The sequence below is a fragment of the Pseudophryne corroboree genome, chromosome 11 (assembly GCF_028390025.1).
Source record: "Pseudophryne corroboree isolate aPseCor3 chromosome 11, aPseCor3.hap2, whole genome shotgun sequence".
Lineage (NCBI taxonomy): Eukaryota > Metazoa > Chordata > Amphibia > Anura > Myobatrachidae > Pseudophryne > Pseudophryne corroboree.
This window is the reverse complement of record NC_086454.1, coordinates 107,410,464-107,433,719: the sequence shown is the minus strand read 5'-3', so window position 1 is coordinate 107,433,719 and position 23,256 is coordinate 107,410,464. Positions and strand designations below refer to the sequence as shown.

General features: G+C 47.8%; 1 protein-coding gene across 1 annotated transcript in view; it reads left to right on the top strand.

The window, feature by feature from the left end:
* TH (tyrosine hydroxylase) overlaps positions 1 to 23,256 on the top strand; it is a 160,193-nt gene that overhangs the window by 44,039 nt on the left and 92,898 nt on the right. The window contains exons 4-7 of the mRNA XM_063946119.1: positions 404 to 492; positions 1,987 to 2,054; positions 4,471 to 4,521; positions 20,941 to 21,086. Coding sequence (XP_063802189.1) covers positions 404 to 492; positions 1,987 to 2,054; positions 4,471 to 4,521; positions 20,941 to 21,086 — 354 coding nt within the window. The remainder of the gene's footprint in view (positions 1 to 403; positions 493 to 1,986; positions 2,055 to 4,470; positions 4,522 to 20,940; positions 21,087 to 23,256) is intronic.

The following is a 23,256-nucleotide window of genomic DNA, read 5'->3' as shown; positions in this document are numbered from 1 at the left end:
GGCTTTGTTGCCGTGGCCCCCCCGGCTGGCATTCTGCAGCCAGGTATGCTGACCACCAGGATTCCCACCGCCGGTCACCCAGCCCCAACCCATATATATATACAACATATATACAGCATGCATGACTATATAAACTAAGTTACAGATCTAAACTGGAAAATTTGTGATGTATTAAAACATTCTTACTTGCATTTACATGTATAATTATTATATTTGCAACAGTAGTTTTTTTCCCATATGAAAGGAAATTGCAGTACCTGTATACTGTAGCTATAATTTTCTGATTTTGTGGTGTACAGTGATTCCTATACCATTCATACAGGATATGTCTTTCATATGCAAACCTCAGATATAGCTCCTATTACTGCACTATGACAATATGTCTCTCTCTTGGCCTTTACAGTTCACTGGTTTCCAACTAAAATTACAGAACTGGACAAGTGTCACCACTTGGTGACGAAGTTTGATCCAGACCTGGATTTAGATCACCCGGTAAGAAATAAATCTTGGGCGGGATGTACTAAAGAGAAAATGCGGTAAAACCCCCCGTTTTGGGAGGGTTTTACCTAGAGATGAGCGGGTTTGGTTCTCAGAGAACCGAATCCTACCGAACTTCACTACTCGAGCCCAGATCCGAGTCAAGCTCGGGTTTTCCCGCCTGACTCGGAAACCAGAACGAGGCGAAACGTCAACATCCCACTGTCGGATTCTCGCGGGTTTTGGATTCCACATAAGGAGCCACGCGTTGCCGCCATTTTCACTTCAGTCCTGAATAGTGTAGTGAGAGGACGTGTCTCCGTTCTCAGTGTCTGTGCGGGTGGGAAAGTGGGGTGGCGATTATAGTGCTGTCTTGTGCTGCTCAGTCCAGTGTAGTGTCTTAGCTGCATCAGTCAGTCCAGTGACCAGTCACAGTGGTGGTGTCCTTTGCTGCCATATGTCCAGTGCTGCTGTATAAGTCCCTTACAGTGTTGCTGTGTTGTCCTGCATCAGACCAGTGGTAGTGTCCTGTGCATCAGTCAGTCCAGTGACCAGTCACAGTGGTGTCCTCTGCTGCCATATGTCCCGTGCTGCTGTATAATAAGTCCCTTACAGTGTTGCTGTGTTGTCCTGCATTAGACCAGTGGTAGTGTCCTGTGCATCAGTCAGTCCAGTGACCAGTCACAGTGGTCGTATCCTCTGCTGCCATATGTCCAGTGCTGCTGTATAATAAGTCCCTTACAGTGTCACTGTGTTGTCCTGCATCAGACCAGTGGTAGTGTCCTGTGCATCAGTCAGTCCAGTGACCAGTCACAGTGGTCGTATCCTCTGCTGCCATATGTCCAGTGCTGCTGTATAATAAGTCCCTTACAGTGTTGCTGTGTTGTCCTTCATCAGACCAGTGGTGGTGTCCTGTGCATCAGTCAGTCCAGTGCTCAGTCACAGTGGTGGTGTCCTCTGCTGCCATATGTCCAGTGCTGCTGTATAATAAGTCCCTTACAGTGTTGCTGTGTTGTCCTGCATCAGACCAGTAGTAGTGTCCTGTGCTGTATATTATAGATTCCAAATAAAGGGGTTATTAACATTTAATCCAAATATAATTTTTGCAGGATTTGCCCTGTGTGGTGTAGGGGTATGCTCTCATGTGCCGCATACTGTGTTATATAACACTAGAAAAATAATGGAGAACAAAAATTTGGAGGATAAAATAGGGATAGATCAAGAACCACTTCCTCCTAGTGCTGAAGCTGCTGCCGCTAGTCATGACATAGACGATGAAATCCCGTCAACATCGTCTGCCAAAGCCGATGCCTAATGTCATATCCAAAAAGAAAAAGTTCAGTAAAATGACCCAAAAAAATACATTTAAATGGTCTGAGGAGAAACGCAAATTTTCCGGAAAAGGGGATCTTAGTGCTACTTTATAATATGCTGTTGTGCATGTGTTTCTGGCTTGTGTTGTCACTACTTATCAATAACTTTGCTGATCAATCTCCTTATCTCTGCCAGGGTTTTTCTGACCAGGAGTATCGCAAAAGGAGGAAGATGATTGCTGACATAGCCTTCACCTGCAGGCAGTAAGAAGAACAGAGTAAAGTGGATTGAATAGATATAGCAAAATGTGATGCAACAAGACTGCTGTGAAATAGATGTGTTCCTCTAAGAGTATCCGGAGGATAGATCGACAGTGTCTAGGTCGACGCCATATAGTTAACATGAATTAGGTTGACAGGTACAAAAAGTTGAAAAGTACAAAAGTTCGACATGACAATGGTCAACAAGTGTTTTTGTGTTTTTAACATGTTCTCCCAAAATTTGCTTGATTTACTATACACGTGGACTACAAATGGGAATAGTAACCTGCCCAAAGCGTGGTGAGCATAGCGAGCCCCAGAGGGTACATGTTTCGACTGATTGTGGTGACATATTATCAAACATACAAGATTTGACCAAAAAAAGAAAAAAAAAAAACATGTCGACCTTTTGATTCTGTCGAACTATTGTATGCCAACCATTTGGTGTCGACCTATTGACTGTTGACCTAAACACTGTATATCTTCTTAAGACGATACTAAGGGCTGACGTTATTTCTTTAATACATGATATTTATACAGTAAATAAGCTCCTGCAGCTGTGTCAATTCTCCCCATCTTCCATTCAGCTTTAGCAATGGGCTGCTGTCCTTAAAGCTGCCTCTAGAAACATAGTATTACAAACTATCAGCTTAGGCTCATAGTCATCTGATGGGCATGTTGGACCATTATAGGAAGGGTGACAGCCAGTATAGCTACTGTATATACATTAAGCGTAACTGAGATGTAGGTAGAAATAGGTACAGTAATTGTTACAAATGATCTGACATTGCAACCAGCTCCCTTCTTCATCCTGAGTGATGAACCTGCATTGATGTTGTGCAATATCTGTCAATGAGGCCCATTGATCATTATATTTATATACAGTATATAATATTTGTGGCTATTCAACGAAATCCCAAGCTTGGGGGGTCACCACTAATATTTTGTATCACCTTGATGTATCACAGAGAGACTGCCGTTGATATCTGTAATACCTGCTGAGATTCCTCCACTCCCGCCTGCAGCCGCACCCCCCATAGGTTTCTATGGGGATGTGATGCTGCTAGATTTACAGTACCAAGTTCCAGGATTCAAAGCATCCTGGAGATTGGCCCCCGTAGCTAACACCAGCTGCAGATGGACCGCTGTAGCCTGTGGACTACACATTGCATAATTAACTGGGAGAAGGGTTTCTCTCATAACCCTCCCTGGCAATGATATTGACTACGGACCTAATTCAGAGTTGATCGCAGCAGCAAATGTGTTAGCAGTTGGGCAAAACCATGTGCACTGCGGGGGGGGGGGGGGGGGGGGAGCAGATATAACATGTGCAGAGAGAGTTAGATTTGGGTGGGGTGTGTTCAAACTGAAATCTAAATTGCAGTGTAAAAATAAAGCAGCAGTATTTACCCTGCACAGAAACAAAATAACCCACCCAAATCTAACTCTCTCTGCACGTGTTATATCTGCCCCCCCTCCCCCCCTGCAGTGCACATGGGCCCTCATTCCGAGTTGATCGCTCGGTATTTTTCATCGCATCGCAGTGAAATTCCGCTTAGTACGCATGCGCAATATTCGCACTGCGACTGCGCCAAGTAATTTTACAATGGAGATAGTATTTTTACTCACGGCTTTTTCATCGCTCCGGCGATCGTAATGTGATTGACAGGAAATGGGTGTTACTGGGCGGAAACAGGCCGTTTTATGGGCGTGCGGGAAAAAACGCTACCGTTTCCGGAAAAAACGCAGGAGTGGCCGGGGAAACGGGGGAGTGTCTGGGCGAACGCTGGGTGTGTTTGTGACGTCAAACCAGGAACGACAAGCACTGAACTGATCGCACAGGCAGAGTAAGTCTGAAGCTACTCTGAAACTGCTAAGTAGTTAGTAATCGCAATATTGCGAATACATCGGTCGCAATTTTAAGAAGCTAAGATTCACTCCCAGTAGGCGGCGGCTTAGCGTGTGTAACTCTGCTAAAATCGCCTTGCGAGCGATCAACTCGGAATGAGGGCCATGGTTTGCCCAACTGCTAACAAATTTGCTGCTGCTGTGATCAACTCTGAATTACCCCCTATATACACTTTGCAATTTTTGCTATGTACAATTTTGACTATATAAAAATTTTGACTATACTAGAAACTAGATTGTACACAATATAGTCAAAATTGCCATGCCTGCACAGTCTATTTTCTCTTGCGACAACGACCCCGTGGGAGCGTGCATTGGTATCGTAAGCTGTATACACACAGTGCGATATGTGCTAACTTTGCGATTTTGACTATATAGTCAAAATCGTAAGCACACATCGCACTGTGTGTGTATGCACCTTTACATGGAAATGTTTACAGTAAAAATTTTTACATTTGGTAATCTCCGTTTGTTCCACTGTTTACCTATTAATATAATATTTTTATTACAGTGGTGATCCAATACCCCGAGTGGAGTACCTGCCAGAGGAAATTGCAACCTGGTAAGCTACAGTATGCTTGTATACATTGCACTCGCCAATCTTCTCTCTGCAATATACATTCACAACCACTACTGTATCTTGATACACTAACAGTGCACACAAACAAATCCTGCGCAATTTGTGTATTTTAATACACAGCCCTATGGAACTGTGATCTAAAGTGCCCAATGTAGGGGTGAGTTAGAGGGGGTTTATGGGTGATGAAGGGTTCAAACGCCATCTTAACAGCAGTATTCCACCGATGTCTGTGCAATGCTTCTAGTTGAACTGTCCTCTTAATGTCAAACTTACATGCGCAGCAGATACTAAGTGGAATACGGCTGTTTTCCAAATACATTCTTATTTGCAACACTCTATTTACATTCACCAAGCAGGACAGTATGACCAAGTGTTAACACACAGCAAAAGTTTTCAGGCATTACCAGAACTGTTGTTCCTTGGAAAACCCATCTTATTGGTTACCATACTACAGGTGCATTTAATGGGTCCCCATACCCACAATTTGCCAGATTGTGATCATACACCGTTGTGATTATAATTATGGGGGTCATTCCGAGTTGTTTGCTCGTTGCCGATTTTCGCAACGGAGCGATTAAGGCGAAAATGCGCATGCGCTAAGTATTTTAGCACAAAACTTAGTAGATTTACTCACGTCCGAACGAAAAATTTCCATAGTTGAAGTGATCGTAGGGTGCTTGACAGGAAGTGGGTGTTTCTGGGCGGTAACTGCCCGTTTTCTGGGAGTGTGTGGAAAAACGCAGGCGTGCCAGGATAAAACTCGGGAGTGTCTGGAGAAATGGGGGAGTGGCTGGCCGAACGCAGGGCTTGTTTGTGACGTCAAACCAGGAACAAAACGGCCTGAGCTGATCGCAGTGTAGGAGTAAGTCTCGAGCTACTCAGAAACTGCTAAGAATTTTCTATTCGCAATTCTACTAATCTTTCGTTCGCAATTCTGCTAAGCTAAGATACACTCCTAGCGTGTGCAAAGCTGCTAAAATCTGCTAGCGAGCGAACAACTCGAAATGACCCCCAATATGTATGTAGCTTTTTTTTCACATTTTTCACTTTATTAATACAGTCAATCATTATTGTGATTTACAGGATAATTGCCTATCCAGAACCATTGCAGTTATTTGAAAACCTGGCTGTGACATATTTTCCATTTTCCTTTACACACTTGTTTGTTTATAGGCAATTTGTATTTTCTCACTGACTTTTTGTGATGGATGATACTTGGTTTTAACACATCCCAATAAAAGTTATAGTTTAGAATTGTCTAATTTTTGTAGGAGTGCCCCAACACCAGTGTCCTTCTTTTCTTCTATAGTGAACAGTACTGCCAGTTTGAGTTTTTGGAGCACCACCCAGGGGTGTATTTAGGGGTCCAAGCGCCCCTGGCAAAGTAAAGGACTGGTGCCCCCCCTCCCCCATATTTGAAATAGGGAAGGCACGTTTGCCTAAAAAAGGGGTGTGGCCACTCAATAGTACCCCAATTCAAATTACACCACATTAGTGTGCATGGGCGTAGCTGCCATAGGTTCAGGGGATGCGACTGCTATGGGGCCCGAGCCTTCCCCTGCACCTACTGTAGTTACTGAGTGAGCCCCGGCATCTTTTACCTTTAGGTGTGCTGCTGCACTGCAGCCACACCTGCTCACCCTTGGCTACCAGCTCCGCCTCTCCTGAGTATTAATGCTGGGAGGAGGCATGGCTGAGTCTGCAGGGACATCCCTGGACCACGGCCATGCCTCCTCCCAGCGTCTGTGAGGAGACACGAGGCGAAGCCAGGCCGGCCGGGAGAGCGGTTGAGGCGGCAGTGCAGCACTAATGGTGAGTGCTGCAGGGAGGGGGTTTCTATGGAGTAATCCACAGGGGGAAGGGGTGCACGCACAGCAGGGGGCATGGAAGTATGCTATGGGGCCCCCGTCTGGCAAAGCTACGCCCCTGGTAGTATGCCTTACTCACATTACACAGCACAGTAATGTACATTATTCACGTTATGCTACACAGTAGTACCCCTTATACACATTATGCCATACAGTAGTGCCCATATATATATATATATATATATATATATACACCCACAATACCCACAGTAGTTCTCCTTACACATAATGTACCCCAGTACAGTGCCAATTACACATAATGACCCCAGTGGTGCAGTGCCAGATACACATAATGCCTCAGAGTATAGTGCCTCATACACGTATACGCCCACACAGTGCCAGATACACATATGCCCCCTCAGTGCCAGACACTCATATATATGCCCCTACAGTGTCGGACACTCAAATGTCCCCACAGTGCCAGACACACACATGCCACCATGTTGATTTTACTATTAAAGGCAGCACTTTTAGGTAGATTCACATTTAGAGGCGACAGCTATCTCCCCACCCCTATGTAGTTCCTCAACAGCAGGGATGCCCATTAATGATCAAAGAATGCAGCAGCAGCAGCCACTGTAATTGGCGCCGGGGTCCAGCACCGCACCACAATACAGACAAGAAACTCTACATAAACTACACCTCCCAGCAGCCACTGCTGCATGTGATAATAACTGGGCATCCCTGCTGGTGAGAAACTACACAGGGGTGGGGGTATAGCTGCTGCCTCTAACAGTGAATCTACCTACTGCTCGCAGGTGGCACCTCTGGACGGCGCCCCTCCTCGGCTGGCGCCCCTGGCGAGTGCCATCCTGGCCAATAGGAAGATACACCCCTGGCACCACCAACCCATGCTATTGCACGATCGCGAAGCGTAATTAATTTATGTTGGTTACCATAATTTTCCTCACAACAGATGCATGTGATCCTACCAGACAAGCACTGTGCGGAATCAAACCTGTTTTCGCTAAGATTAATGAGAATCACAGTTAGGGAAATATACTTTGAATGTTCTATCAGTGCAACATATTGAGTGACTTACGTGAATGAAAACTGCAGGAAGAGCATGATTAGACAGTAATAATTTATTTTAACAAAGTTTATATTTGAAATTGAAACACAGATGAACAATTTACAAAAATACCATAAATAGTAGCAGCCACTGTAGTAGCAGCGGTGGATACGAAGGGCCTAATTCAGACCTGATCGCACGCTAGGGTTTTTTTTCAGCGCTGCAAACAGATAATCGCTGCCCATAGGGGAGTGTATTTTTGCTTTGCAAGTGTGCGAACGCATGTGCAGCCGAGCTGTACAAACAAATCTTGTGCAGTCTCTACACAGCCCAGGACTTACTCAGCCTCTGCAAGCACTTCAGCCTGTCCGGGACTGGAATTGTCGTCAGGAACCCTTCCTGCAAACACATGGACACGCCTGTGTTTTCTCTGACGTCCTAGTGGATGCTGGGAACTCCGTAAGGACCATGGGGAATAGCGGCTCTGCAGGAGACTGGGCACAAAAGTAAAGCTTTAGGACTACCTGGTGTGCACTGGCTCCTCCCCCTATGACCCTCCTCCAAGCCTCAGTTAGATTTTTGTGCCCGACCGAGCAGGGTGCAATCTAGGGGGCTCTCCTGAGCTTCTTAGAAAAAGTTAGTTTTAGATTCCAAAAGGCATATGGAAGTATTGCCTTATAAAGGGGAGGAGTTATTTGGGGTAGGTCTATCAGACCTGGTGTCCACGGCAACTGCTGGAAAATCCACATTTTTACCCCAGGTAGCCTCTCAACATAAGAAGACGCCGTATTATCAGGCGCAATCCTTTCGGCCCCATAAGGGCAAGCGAGCAAAAGGCTCCTCATTTCTGCCCCGTGGCAGAGGGAGAGGGAAAAGGCTGCAGCAAACAGCCAGTTCCCAGAAACAGAAGCCCTCTCCCGCCTCTGCCAAGTCCTCAGCATGACGCTGGGGCTTTACAAGCGGACTCAGGCACGGTGGGGGCCCGTCTCAAGAATTTCAGCGCGCAGTGGGCTCACTCACAAGTGGACCCCTGGATCCTTCAGGTGGTATCTCAGGGGTACAAATTGGAATTCGAGACGTCTCCCCCTCGCCGTTTCCTAAAGTCTGCTTTACCGACGTCTCCCTCCGACAGGGAGGCGGTATAGGAAGCCATTCACAAGCTGTATTCCCAGCAGGTGATAATCAAGGTACCCCTCCTGCAACAGGGAAAGGGGTATTATTCCACGCTGTTTGTGGTACCGAAGCCGGACGGCTCGGTGAGACCTATTTTAAATCTAAAATCCTTGAACACTTACATACAGAGGTTCAAATTCAAGATGGAGTCACTCAGAGCAGTGATTGCGAACCTGGAAGAAGGGGATTATATGGTGTCTCTGGACATCAAGGATGCTTACCTCCATGTCCCAATTTACCCTTCTCACCAAGGGTACCTCAGGTTTGTGGTACAGAACTGTCACTATCAGTTTCAGACGCTGCCGTTTGGATTGTCCACGGCACCCCGGGTCTTTACCAAAGTAATGGCCGAAATGATGATACTCCTTCGAAGGAAGGGAGTTTTAGTTATCCCTTACTTGGACGATCTCCTGATAAGGGCAAGATCCAGGGAACAGTTGGAAGTCGGGGTAGCACTATCTCAGGTAGTGTTGCGGCAGCACGGTTGGATTCTCAATATTCCAAAATCGCAGCTGATCCCGACGACGCGTCCTCTATTCCTAGGGATGATCCTGGACACAGTCCAGAAAAAGGTGTTTCTCCCGGAGGAGAAAGCCAGGGAGTTATCCGAGCCAGTCAGAAACCTCCTAAAACCAGGCCAAGTCTCAGTGCATCAATGCACAAGGGTCCTGGGAAAAATGGTGGCTTCCTACGAAGCAATCCCATTCGGCAGATTCCACGCAAGAACTTTCCAGTGGGACCTGCTGGACAAATGGTCCGGATCGCATCTTCAGATGCATCAGCAGATAACCCTGTCACCAAAGACAAGGGTGTCTCTCCTGTGGTGGTTACAGAGTGCTCATCTTCTAGAGGGCCGCAGATTCGGCATTCAGGACTGGGTCCTGGTGACCACGGATGCCAGCCTGCGAGGCTGGGGAGCAGTCACACAGGGAAGGAATTTCCAGGGCTTGTGGTCAAGCCTGGAGACATCACTTCACATAAATATCCTGGAGCTAAGGGCCATTTACAATGCTCTAAGCCTAGCAAGACCGCTGCTTCAAGGTCAGCCGGTGCTGATCCAGTCAGACAACATCACGGCAGTCGCCCACGTAAACAGACAGGGCGGCACAAGAAGCAGGAGGGCAATGGCAGAAGCTGCAAGGATTCTTCGCTGGGCGGAAAATCATGTGATAGCACTGTCAGCAGTGTTCATTCCGGGAGTGGACAACTGGGAAGCAGACTTCCTCAGCAGGCACGACCTCCACCCGGGAGAGTGGGGACTTCACCCAGAAGTCTTCCACATGATTGTGAACCGTTGGGAAAGACCAAAGGTGGACATGATGGCGTCCCGCCTCAACAAAAAACTAGACAGGTATTGCGCCAGGTCAAGGGACCCTCAGGCAATAGCTGTGGACGCTCTGGTAACGCCGTGGGTGTACCAGTCAGTGTATGTGTTCCCTCCTCTGCCTCTAATACCCAAGGTACTGAGAATTATAAGACGGAGAGGAGTAAGAACTATACTCGTGGCTCCGGATTGGCCAAGAAGGACTTGGTACCCGGAACTTAAAGAGATGCTCACAGAGGACCCGTGGCCTCTACCTCTAAGAAGGGACCTGCTCCAGCAAGGACCCTGTCTGTTCCAAGACTTACCGCGGCTGCGTTTGACGGCATGGCGGTTGAACGCCGGATCCTGAAGGAAAAAGGCATTCCGGATGAAGTCATCCCTACCCTGATCAAAGCCAGGAAGGATGTAACCGCAAAGCATTATCACCGCATTTGGCGTAAATATGTTGCGTGGTGCGAGGCCAGGAAGGCCCCTACAGAGGAATTTCAACTGGGTCGATTCCTGCATTTCCTGCAAACAGGAGTGTCTATGGGCCTAAAATTGGGGTCCATTAAGGTTCAAATTTCGGCCCTGTCGATTTTCTTCCAGAAAGAACTGGCTTCAGTTCCTGAAGTTCAGACGTTTGTCAAGGGGGTACTGCATATACAGCCTCCTTTTGTGCCTCCAGTGGCACCTTGGGATCTCAATGTAGTTTTGGGGTTCCTAAAATCACATTGGTTTGAACCACTCACCACTGTGGACTTAAAATATCTCACATGGAAAGTGGTAATGCTGTTGGCCTTGGCTTCGGCCAGGCGTGTGTCAGAATTGGCGGCTTTATCCTATAAATGCCCTTACCTGATTTTTCATACGGACAGGGCAGAATGGAGGACTCGTCCTCAATTTCTCCCTCTGGTGGTTTCAGCGTTTCACCTGAACCAGCCTATTGTGGTACCTGCGGCTACTAGGGACTTGGAGGACTCCAAGTTGCTGGACGTAGTCAGGGCCCTGAAAATATATGTTTCCAGGACGGCTGGAGTCAGAAAATCTGACTTGCTGTTTATCCTGTATGCACCCAACAAGCTGGGTGCTCCTGCTTCTAAGCAGACTATTGCTCGTTGGATTTGTAGTACAATTCAGCTTGCACATTCTGTGGCAGGCCTGCCACAGCCAAAATCTGTAAAAGCCCATTCCACAAGGAAGGTGGGCTCATCTTGGGCGGCTGCCCGAGGGGTCTCGGCTTTACAACTTTGCCGAGCAGCTACTTGGTCAGGGGCAAACACGTTTGCTAAATTCTACAAATTTGATACCCTGGCTGAGGAGGACCTGGAGTTCTCTCATTCGGTGCTGCAGAGTCATCCGCACTCTCCCGCCCGTTTGGGAGCTTTGGTATAATCCCCATGGTCCTTACGGAGTTCCCAGCATCCACTAGGACGTCAGAGAAAATAAGAATTTACTTACCGATAATTCTATTTCTCGTAATCCGTAGTGGATGCTGGGCGCCCATCCCAAGTGCGGATTGTCTGCAATACTTGTACATAGTTATTGTTAACTAAATCGGGTTATTGTTGTTGTGAGCCATCTTCCAGAGGCTCCTCTGTTATCATGCTGTTAACTGGGTTCAGATCACAGGTTGTACGGTGTGATTGGTGTGGCTGGTATGAGTCTTACCCGGGATTCATGAATCCTTCCTTATTGTGTACGCTCGTCCGGGCATAGTATCCTAACTGAGGCTTGGAGGAGGGTCATAGGGGGAGGAGCCAGTGCACACCAGGTAGTCCTAAAGCTTTACTTTTGTGCCCAGTCTCCTGCGGAGCCGCTATTCCCCATGGTCCTTACGGAGTTCCCAGCATCCACTACGGACTACGAGAAATAGAATTATCGGTAAGTAAATTCTTATTTTTCCAACGACTCCCTGAAAACGGTCAGTTACCACCCACAGATGGCTTCTTCCTGTCAATCTCCTTGTGATCACCCGTGCAAATGGATTCTTCGCACAAACCCAACGCTGAGCGGCGATCCGCTTTGTACCTGTGCGACGCGCCTGCCCATTGCAGTTCTGACCTAATCGCACCGCTTCAAAAAACACTAGCGAGCGATCAGGTCTGAATTACCCCTTAAAATACCAGAGCAATTCAACATTGCATTGGTGTGGAGACACCTGGGGCCTAATTCAGGGGGTCATTCCGAGTTGTTCGCTCGGTAAAAATCTTCGCATCGCAGCGATTTTCCGCTTAATGCGCATGCGCAATGTCCGCACTGCGACTGCGCCAAGTAAATTTGCTATGCAGTTAGGAATTTTACTCACTGCTTTTTCATCGTTCTGGCGATCGTAATGTGATTGACAGGAAATGGGTGTTTCTGGGTGGAAACAGGCCGTTTTATGGGCGTGTGGGAAAAAAACGCTACCGTTTCCGGAAAAAACGCAGGAGTGGCCGGAGAAACGGGGGAGTGTCTGGGCGAACGCTGGGTGTGTTTGTGACGTCAAACCAGGAACGACAAGCACTGAAATGATCGCAGATGCCGAGTAAGTCTGGAGCTACTCAGAAACTGCTACGAGGTGTGTAATCGCAATATTGCGAATACATCGTTCGCAATTTTAAGATGCTAAGATTCACTCCCAGTAGGCGGCGGCTTAGCATGAGCAAATCTGCTAAAATCCGATTGCGAGCGAACAACTCGGAATGACCCCCTCAGAGTTGATCGCAGCAGCAAATTTGTTAGCAGTTGGGCAAAACCATGTGCACTGCAGGGGGGGCAGATAGAACATGTGCAGAGAGAGTTAGATTTGGGTGCGGTGTGTTCAAACTGAAATCTAAATTGCAGTGTAAAAATAAAGCAGCCATTATTTACCTTGCACAGAAACAAAATAACCCACCCAAATCTAACTTTCTCTGCAAATGTTATATCTGCCACACCTGCAGTACACATAGGCCCTCATTCCGAGTTGATCGCTTGCTAGCTACTTTTAGCAGCCGTGCAAACGCATTGTCGCCGCCCACGGGGGAGTGTATTTTCGCTTTGCAAGTGTGCGAACGCCTTTGCAGCCGAGCGGTACAAAAACATTTTGTGCAAAACAAGACTAGCCCTGTAGTTACTTATCCTGTGCGATGAATCCAGCGACGGAGGTCCCGGAATTGATGTCAGACACCCGCCCTGCAAACACCTGGACATGCCTGCGTTTTCCCAACCACTCCCAGAAAACGGTCAGTTGACACCCAGAAACGCCCTCTTCCTGTCAATCTCCTTGCGATCCGCTGTGCGAGTGGATTCTTCGCTAGAACCACTGCACAGCAATGATGCTCTTTGTACCCGTACGAAGCGCGTGCGCATTGCGGCACATACGCATGCACAGTTTTGCCGGTTTTTTACCTGATCGCTGCACTGTGAAAATCGGCAGCGAGCGATGAACTTGGAATGACCCCCATGGTTTTGCCCAACTGCTAACAAATTTACTGCTGCGATCAGATCTGAATTACCCCCCTGTCTGTCCCTGCGATCCCTATCATAGCTCATTTTGTAGCATTGAAACTGTGGACTGTGGTGTCTGACTCGGCAGTACTAGTGCACATATGTGAAATGGGTTCACTACGATCTGCCGGCGGCCGGCCTCCCGGCGACCAGCATACCGGCGCCGGGAGGCCGGCCGCCGGCTTACCGACAGTGTGGCGAGCGCAAATGAGCCCCTTGCGGGCTCGCTGCGCTCGCCACGCTACGGGCACGGTGGCGCGCTACGCGCGCCACACTATTTTATTCTCCCTCCAGGGGGGGCGTGGACCCACACGAGGGAGAATAAGTGTCGGTATGCCGGCTGTCGGGCTCCCGGCGCCGGTATGCTGGTCGCCGGGAGCCCGACCGCCGGCATACTGAAGACCACCCATGTGAAATAGGATTCACGCATGCACACGAAGAACCCAGCATCCAGCAGAAGGAGCCGTACAGTGGTGGAGGGATCTTATCATATGCCTGAGCACATCTCCAGACCCTCTTCTCAATGTAAGGAGTGGGCGGTAATAAATGCCATCTGATGGCAAAGGCTCACGCTCTCAAGCTCTGAAAAGTTTGTGTTTTCGAAGCTTGATGAATTTTGGTCCCCAGATCAGGACTGAAAGGTAAGCAGGATATATACGTGATATCTTCTGCATCACCTTTATAATTAATGGTCCTAATACTTAGGGGTATATTTACTAAGCCTTGGATAGAGATAAACTCGACAGAGATAAAGTACCAGCCAATCAGCTCCTAACTGTCATTTTCAAACACAGCCTGTGGCATGGCAGCTAGGAGCCGATTGGCTGCTACTTTATCTCCAGCGACTTTATCTCCATCCAAGGCTTAGTAAATAGATCCCTTAATTTCTACAGATACTTTTGTAGAAATTAAGAGATAATGATTTGAGAAACACGTGGAAGTTAGAAACTTAAGGCCAGTACTCACAGGCCGATATGGGAGAGATGTGTGCTGAGCGTGCGGCGGGAGACGGGGGGGCGCTCATTTTATCCAGCGGGTGAAGTGAGCGACCCGCTAGATTGGCCTGCATGCAGGCCAATCTAGCACCAGCGTTAGCGATGCGCGGGGCTGCGCATCGCTATCGCTGTGAGGGGTACACACTGAGCGATCGTGCTTAAAATCTAAGCAATCTAGTCAGATTGCTTAGATTTTAAGCAGCGATCGCTCCGTGAGTACCCCCCTTTAGTAACTATACATTAGGTATCAGCATTTCCATTTAAATGGCTATACGATTGAGCCAAAGATATACAATATAATACTGTATAACCTCTTTTCCATTTGTTTTAGATGTGAACAGAAATACACACACACAAAAATAATTTTATTTTAAATCAATGTGCAGAGAAAATCAGGTAGGCTTTCTGCTTTCGGTCTGCCAGTTCTAGCTAATTTGTTGGATGAGAGATGGCTGTAAATTACACCCATTAAAAATAGCTGGGATATAGCTGTTTAAGCTATTGATATGCTAATTTGGTTATTTTAACACATCAGGACATAAATCAGGCAACATGCGTAAATATTGTAGTGAGCACCAGGTGATTGGCCTGACACCGCAGCATGAAGCCATCAAAAACAACACTGATGCTTTATAATAATTAACTGACTATCTCAAACTTCCTGATGTGCACTGTTTCAACTGGGTAAAGGTTTGCTTGGTGGAACATTTTACCCCTTATCACGCCATTAGGAGTCTGATACAGAACTGAGGGTGGAACAGGGAACCTAACCGTGGGATCATGTCATCGTGTCCCTGCACCTGCTACACATTGCTGAGATTACAGGCATCATGAGGCAAGGGGTGAGGCCATGATGACGCTTAGGAACACACAGTACTGCATTATTACTAAACATACTCCACACCTAGAACTTCAGTGACGGTGGGGCCATTTCAATTAGCTGTGAGGTGGCCAAAATTTGCTATTCAATTAAAAATCTCCATTAATACAGGTCTCAATGGAAGTTAAGACAGATTTTACTTTGGTATCGTTACCATTGCTGATGTGGTAGGTGGATCTTCAATCACTCCGTTCTTGACCCTACAAAGTCAATACAACCTCCCCAGTGGCGTAACTAGAAATTTTTCTCCCCCAAGCCAAAAAATTCTTCGGCGCCCCCCCCCCCCCCCCCTTCATGCTCCATAACAGGGAGCAAGAAAGGGATAAATATGCGCGTGCCGAAGGCGCGTGTGCCAAAAAGGGGCGTGGTTTCGTTGGAATGGGCGTGGTTTCGCATAAAGGGGCGTGGCATTGCAGGAAAAGACTACCTTATACCCCAGTTTTGCAACCTGCACGCCCAGACGTTAGCCACCACAGGAAAGAAAAATAATCCTGATTCATGCCCCTTACATTATTTGTCATTTTTCCTCCTTATAGTAATGCCCAGTATACATTATGCCACATACTGCAATGGCCCTTAGACATTATGCCGCACACAATAATGCACATGACACAATATGCACACACTGTAATGCCCCCGACACATTATGCCACACAACGTAATGCCTGTGACACATTATGCCACACACCGTAATGCCTGTGACACATTATGACAGGAATCGCAATGCCCGTTATACATTATGCTACACACTGCAATGCCCCTGATACATTATAGCACATACAATGTCTGTGACACATTATGACACACACCGCAATGTCCGTGATACATTATGCCACACACTGCAATGACCCTGAGACATTATACCACATATCACAATGCCCGCGATATAGTATACTATACACCGTAATGCCTGTGACACATTATGACACACACCGCAATGTCCGTGATACGTTATGCCACATACCGTAATGCCCATTACACATTAAGTCCTACAGTAAGGCTTCTAATTACTTTTCAATTACCTGCTCGTTGTTAGGGGTTTCATGCACTGGGTGTCATGCTCGTTGCCAGGGGTTTCATGCTCTTGGTTCCATGCACGGTGCCAGGGGGTTTCATGCTCAGGGTGTCATGCTCGTTGCCAGGGGTTTCATGCACTGGGTGTCATGCTCGTTGCCAGGTGTTTCATGCACTGGGTGTCATGCTCGTTGCCAGGTGTTTCATGCACTGGGTGTCATGCTCGTTGCTAGGAGGTAGTCCTTGTTGCTAGGGCTGTGCTCCCAGTGCCACATATGTCCCCAGTGCCAGATATTCCCCCACGGTGCCAGGTACTCACATGCCCCAGTGCCAAATATAGCCCCCCCCATGTGCCAGGTACACATATCCCCCCCCAGTGCCACATATGCCCCCAGTGCCAGATATTCCCCCCCAGTGCCACATATGCCCCCAGTGCCATATATCCCCCCCCAGTGCCATATATGCCCCCAGTGCCATATATGCCCCCAGTGCCAGATATTCCCCCCCAGTGCCAGATATTCCCCCCCAGTGCCACATATGCCCCCCAGTGCCACATATGCCCACAGTGCCATATATTCCCCCCCAGTGCCACATATGCCCCCAGTGCCAGATATTCCCCCCCAGTGCCATATATGCCCCCAGTGCCAGATATTCCCCCCCAGTGCCATATATGCCCCCAGTGCCAGATATTCCCCCCAGTGCCATATATGCCCCCAGTGCCAGATATTCCCCCCCCCCCAGTGCCATATATGCCCCAGTGCCAGATATTCCCCCCAGTGCCATATATGCCCCAGTGCCAGATATTCCCCCCAGTGCCAGATATTCCCCCCCAGTGCCATATATGCCCCCAGTGCCAGATATTCCCCCCCAGTGCCATATATGCCCCAGTGCCAGATATTCCCCCCAGTGCCATATATGCCCCAGTGCCAGATATTCCCCCCAGTGCCAGATATCCCCCCCCCGCTTTTTGGAGGGACACGGAGGGCACAGCTCACCTCTCCTGTGTCCCTCCTGCTGCATCATCTCCGGCGGCCGCGGGTCTAATAGGGGGAAGTGCCGGTTCGTGAGCCAATTAGAGCTCACGGACGGCACTTTCCCCTATTAGACCCGCGGCCGCCGGAGATGATGCAGCAGGAGGGACACAGGGAGGCGCGCTGTGCCCTCTGTGTCCCTCCAAAAAGCGGCGGAGGGAAGGAGACTGCAAACTGACATGCGGACGCTCGTCCGCATGTCAGTCTGCTGTAAATCAGTGGCGCCCCCGCAGCCCCTCGCCCCCAAGCCACTGCGGGGGCAGTAGTTACGCCACTGAACCTCCCTCTGGAGCTAGACTAGGTGAAAAGTAGGGGAAACATGTTGGGACACAGTGTAAATACTCCTCGGACCACCTTCCAAAGAATTTTAAAGTATTTCGAGATTTTTAAAAGGAAAATTTGTCTGTAATAATGTGGGAAAGTGCAGTGGCGTAACTAGAAATTTTTCTCCCCCAAACCAAAAAATTCTTCGGCGCTGCCCCCTACCCCCCCCCCCCCCCAATCCTCCATCCCCCATAATTGGCACTACTGAAGGGACAAATATGCGCGCGCCGCAACAAAGGTGTGTGGCTTCATTGAAATGGGTGTGGCTTCGCATAAAGGGGCGTGGCATTGCTGGAAAAGACTATTTATACCCCAGTTTTGCAACCTGCACGCCCAGACGTTAGCCACCACAGGAAAGAAAAATAATCCTGATTCATGCCCCTTACATTATTTGTCATTTTTCCTTCTTATAGTAATGCCCAGTATACATTATGCCACATACTGCTATTGCCCTAAGACATTATTCTACACACAGTAATGCACATGACACAATATGCACACACCATAATGCCCCCGACACATTATGCCACACACCGTAATGCCTGTGACACATTATGACAGGAATCGCAATGTCCGTGATACATTATGCCGCACACTGCAATGCCCCTGATACATTATAGCACATACAATGCCTGTGACACATTATGACACACACTGCAATGACCCTGAGACATTATACCACATACCACAATGCCCGTGATATAGTATACAACACACCGTAATGCCTGACACATTATGACACACACCGCAATGTCCGTGATACATTATGCCACACACTGCAATGACCCTGAGACATTATACCACATACCACAATGCCCGTGATATAGTATGCCACACACCGTAATGCCTGTGACACATTATGACACACACCGCAATGTCCGTGATACATTATGCCACACACTGCAATGGCCATTACACATTAAGTCCTACAGTAACGCTTCTAATTACTTTTAAATTACCTGCTCGTTGCCAGGGGTTTCATGCTCTTGGTTCCATGCACGGTGCCATGGGTTATCATGCTCAGGGTGTCATGCTCGTTGCCAGGGGTTTCATGCACTGGGTGTCATGCTCGTTGCCAGGGGTTTCATGCACTGGGTGTCATGCTCGTTGCCAGGTGTTTCATGCACTGGGTGTCATGCTTGTTGCTAGGGGGTAGTGTTTGTTGCTAGGGCTGTGCTCCCAGTGCCACATATGTCCCCAGTGCCAGATATTTCCCCACAGTGCCAGGTACTCACATGCCCCCAGTGCCAAATATAGCCCCCCCATGTGCCAGGTAAACATATACCCCCCAGTGCCACATATGCCCCCAGTGTCAGATATTCCCCCACAGTGCCAGGTACTCACATGCCCCCAGTGCCAAATATAGCCCCCCCCCATGTGCCAGGTACACATATACCCCTCCAGTGCCACATATGCCCCCAGTGCCAGATATTCCCCAACAGTGCCAGGTACTCATGTACCCCCAGTGCCAAATATAGCCCCCCCCATGTGCCAGGTACACAAACACCCCCCCAGTGCCATATATGCCCCCTCAGTGCCACATATGCTCCCCCAGTGCCCCCCCCCCCTGCTCCCACGCTGTTTTGTGTTGGAGGGACACGGAGGGCACAGCGCACGCCTCTCCTGTGTCCCTCCTGGGTCTCCGGCGGGTCTGTTAAAGGAAGTGCTGGTTCGTGAGCCAGCCAATCAGAGCTCACGAACGGCACTTCCTTTATTAGACCCGCCGGAGACCCAGGAGGGACACAGGAGAGGCGCGCGCTGTGCCCTCCGCTCCGTGTCCCTCCTTACAGCGGCGGCGGGTTAGTGAGGAGACCGCAGATTGACATGCGGACGCTCGTCCGCATGTCAATCTGCTCTAAATCAGTGGCGGCACCCTCGCAGCCCCTCGCCCCCAAGCCACCGCGAGGGCTGCGGGGGCAGTAGTTACACCACTGGGCAAGTGCATTGCTACCATAGGTGCAGACAGTGCAGCTGCTATAGGGCCCAAAGCTGAGAGGGGCCCTCCTTCCCTGTCACAGTTACATGTGTTATATACATTTTTTTCATCAATTATTTTTATTGAAGTTCTGTTCCGTTAAACACGGAAGGGGAGGTAGGAGCAGAAAAGAAAAAGAGGGAGGGTAAGGGGAGGGAGCCTGATAACAAATCATCAAAAATCAGCTGTACATCCAAGTGATGGATATATAACATACATATCAATTGTACAGGTCATTGATACAATGGAAAACATGACAAGTAAAGCTAAAATGACAAGTATATAACATCTACCTCTGGATAAGTAATAATTAGTCCGCTCCAAGTAGGATCCTAAACCCATCGCCTACTGTCGAAAAAACTCATACCAGCTGTACCATTTAGCAAGAGGGGAGGCTGAATTGAAAGAATAAGGTAACCCCAGAGTCTCCATCTGAAAAGCATGTTGGATTTTTACAAATGATTTTGAGAAGTGTTGGAGGAGAGGGGCATTTCCAATCCTGTGCAATTGCAGCTCTTGTGGCGATAAAAATATGACTTAGCACATAACGATCTGTATTTGAGAGATCTTTTGGATAAATCTAAAGTAATGCTAAGGAAGGGGACTCTTGAAGGGTGATATGGAGAACTATAGATGCAAGAGTAAAGACATCTCTCCATAGCAACCGAATCTTAGGGCATGTCCAAAATATATGGAAGATATCCCCTATCTCCAGGCAGTTTCTCAACCAGAATTTTGATTGGGTAGGACAGATTTTATGGAGATTGGCTGGCGTAAAATATAACCTATGCAACAATTTAAAATGCATTGCTAGGTGAATATTACTTTTCAATTGTGCAGGTGATTTATCTCCCGAATCATTACCATGTGCCGTATTATACCAGAATCTTAAGGACCCCCTTGAATTACCCGATGAGATTTTCGCTAAAATATTGGGAGGTGGAAGTAACAATGGTCCAGAAGAATGTAACATACTAGAAATCCACTGCATAACGCAATTGTATGTAAATAATTCTATATGAGGGAGGTTGTAGTGACTTTGTAGGGTCAAGAACGGAGTGATTGAAGATCCATCTACCACATCAGCAATGGTAACGGTACCACATGATGACCAATTAGAGAGATTTAATTCCGGTATAAGTCTAGAGAGCAGACAAGAACAATTTAAGTAAGGATAAAGAGATCATTTTAGAAGAAGCATCCCATGCTTTGAGGGAGTCTGATACGGTTCAAGGAGTGTTCGTGTTATATACATTTTAACCATTGGATTAAAATTTAATCGGTCCCTACGTGTACAATTCTGTAACGGGTAGATTATTGGCTGGCATAAAAATACAGATTACTGCTTTTTACAGGAAGGAAGTTTACTCCACACTGAAGAGTCTGTACCCTACCCATGCCTGTAAGGAGCACCTTGATGCCTTCTATCTGCTGGAGACCCACTGTGGGTATAGTGAGGACAACATTCCACAACTACAGGATGTGTCCTGCTTTCTAAAAGGTGACACTGCTGTGATAGAAGCAAAAGAAATGGCAGAGAATTGTGTTAATAAACAGGGCCGGATTAAGGGCCACATGGTTCTGAAGCTGTAAATGTTCGAGGATTCTACTCTATAGTAGTGTTTCCCAACCATGTTCTTCAAGGAACACTAACAGTCTAAGTTTTAAGGATAGCCGTATTTAAGCACAAGTGACTTAATTAGTGCCTCAGTTATTTTGATTTAACTATCTTTGCTTAAGCATGGAAATCACAAAAACATGCACTGTGATAAGTAGTGTGTGTGTGTGTGTGTGTGTGTGTGTGTGTGACTAAAGCCATTTGGGCAGGGTTGGACTGGCCCACACGGGTACAGGGGAAACCCGCGGTAGGCCCCACTGCCTTGGGCTGCACATCCTCCTCTAGTGATCAGGTTCTAGACTGTGCACTTGAATTATACATTATACATATGTTACCTTATACTGCACAGGACTATGATGTATTCTCCACAGTGCATTGCCAATATTTATTTGGTACATTATCATGCATACACTAGCAGTATTCATATATTTATCAAGGGGACCAGCCCATGCACTCTTTAATAGTTTGGCAAACCAATGTAGCGGCTGGCCACACCACTAAACATTGACCCCTACCACGGTATTCCCCGGTGGGCCCTTCATGACCCAGTCCGACACTGCATGTGGGTGTGTACTAGCCCTCCTACACTATCAGCCCCACTGCCTCCTTAAATACATAAAAATAGAAACATTGCAGAATTGTGTTAAAAGTGAAATACAATTTTAATACTTGGGATTTATGGGGTCTTTTTAATATAAAAGCAAACAAGCATTTCCCCAGTGTTTAGCTTGTGAAATCAAGACTTTTAGTTTCTCCACATTTACCAAAGAGTGGAAAAATCACATATTCCAGTAATCTTTAGGGGGTGATTCAGAGCTGATCGCACGCAGGTGTTTTTTTGCAGTGCTGCGATCAGGTAGTTGCCACCTACAGGGGGAGGGGGTAGTTGATGTGCAGGGGTGCGAACGCTTGTGCAGAGAGCTGCACAAATAAAAGTTTGTGCAGTCTCTGCACAGCTCTGGACTTACTCAGCCGCTGCGATGATCCGGCCAGGAGCTGATGTCAGGAATCCTCCCTCCAAACGCTGGACACGCTTGCGTTCTCCCATCAAATAAAGCGGTCAGTTAACACCCACAAACGGCCTCTTCCTGTCAATCTTCTTGCGATCGCCGGTGCGATCGCTTTCTTCGTTAAATCCATTGCTGGCGGCCGACGTGCCTGCGCATTATGGAGCATACGCTTGCGCAGTTCAGACCCGATCGCACCGCTGCAGAAAAAGCTAGCGTGCAAACGGGTCTGAATGACCCCCTAAAGTGCAAGTTGTTAATGTTTTCCATAATAATCGGGAATTACAGTATTTAAAACTCATATGTAAAAGTTTGTTAAAAAAATTATATACAACAAATTCAGAGATTTATTTTCAAATAGCAAAACATTGCACTGCATGGGTCTCAGAAGTAACCCAGCTACAGGATGGAATTGTGTACAAACCATGACGCAGAGCACGGGCTACTTGCAGAGCAACATGGTTTTGTAAATATGGTAAATTGGAGTATGGGACTCAGGGTCGACAGTGTCTAGGTAGACACAGGTGGTATTCAGTATGCCGGCTGTTGTGATCCCGGCGCTCAGTAAACCGGCGCCGGAATCCCGACACCCAGCATACCGACAACTATTCTCCCTCTTTCGGGTCCACGACCCCCCTGGAGGGAGAATAAATAGTGTGGCGCGCGTAATGCACCACCGTGCCCGCAATGTGGCGAGTGCAGCGAGCCCGCAAGGGGCACATTTGCGCTCACCCAGCTGCCGGTATGCCGGCCAAGGTCGACATGGAAAAAGGTCGACATGAGTTTTTAAATGTTTTTTCCGTGTTGTTTTCTTCGTAAAGTGACCGGGAACCCCAATTATTGTACCGTGTCCCCTCGCATGGCTCCCTTAGCTCGCCATGTTTCGGTCAAGGTGCCTCGCTCCGCTACCGCTGTGCTCAGCACAGCTTACCGTTCAAAGTTGTAGTCCACGTGGATCGTAAAGTGTGAAAAAAAACCTCATGTCAACCTTTGTTCATGTCGACCTAATGGCCATGTTGACCTATTTCTGGTGTTGACCTAGTCAC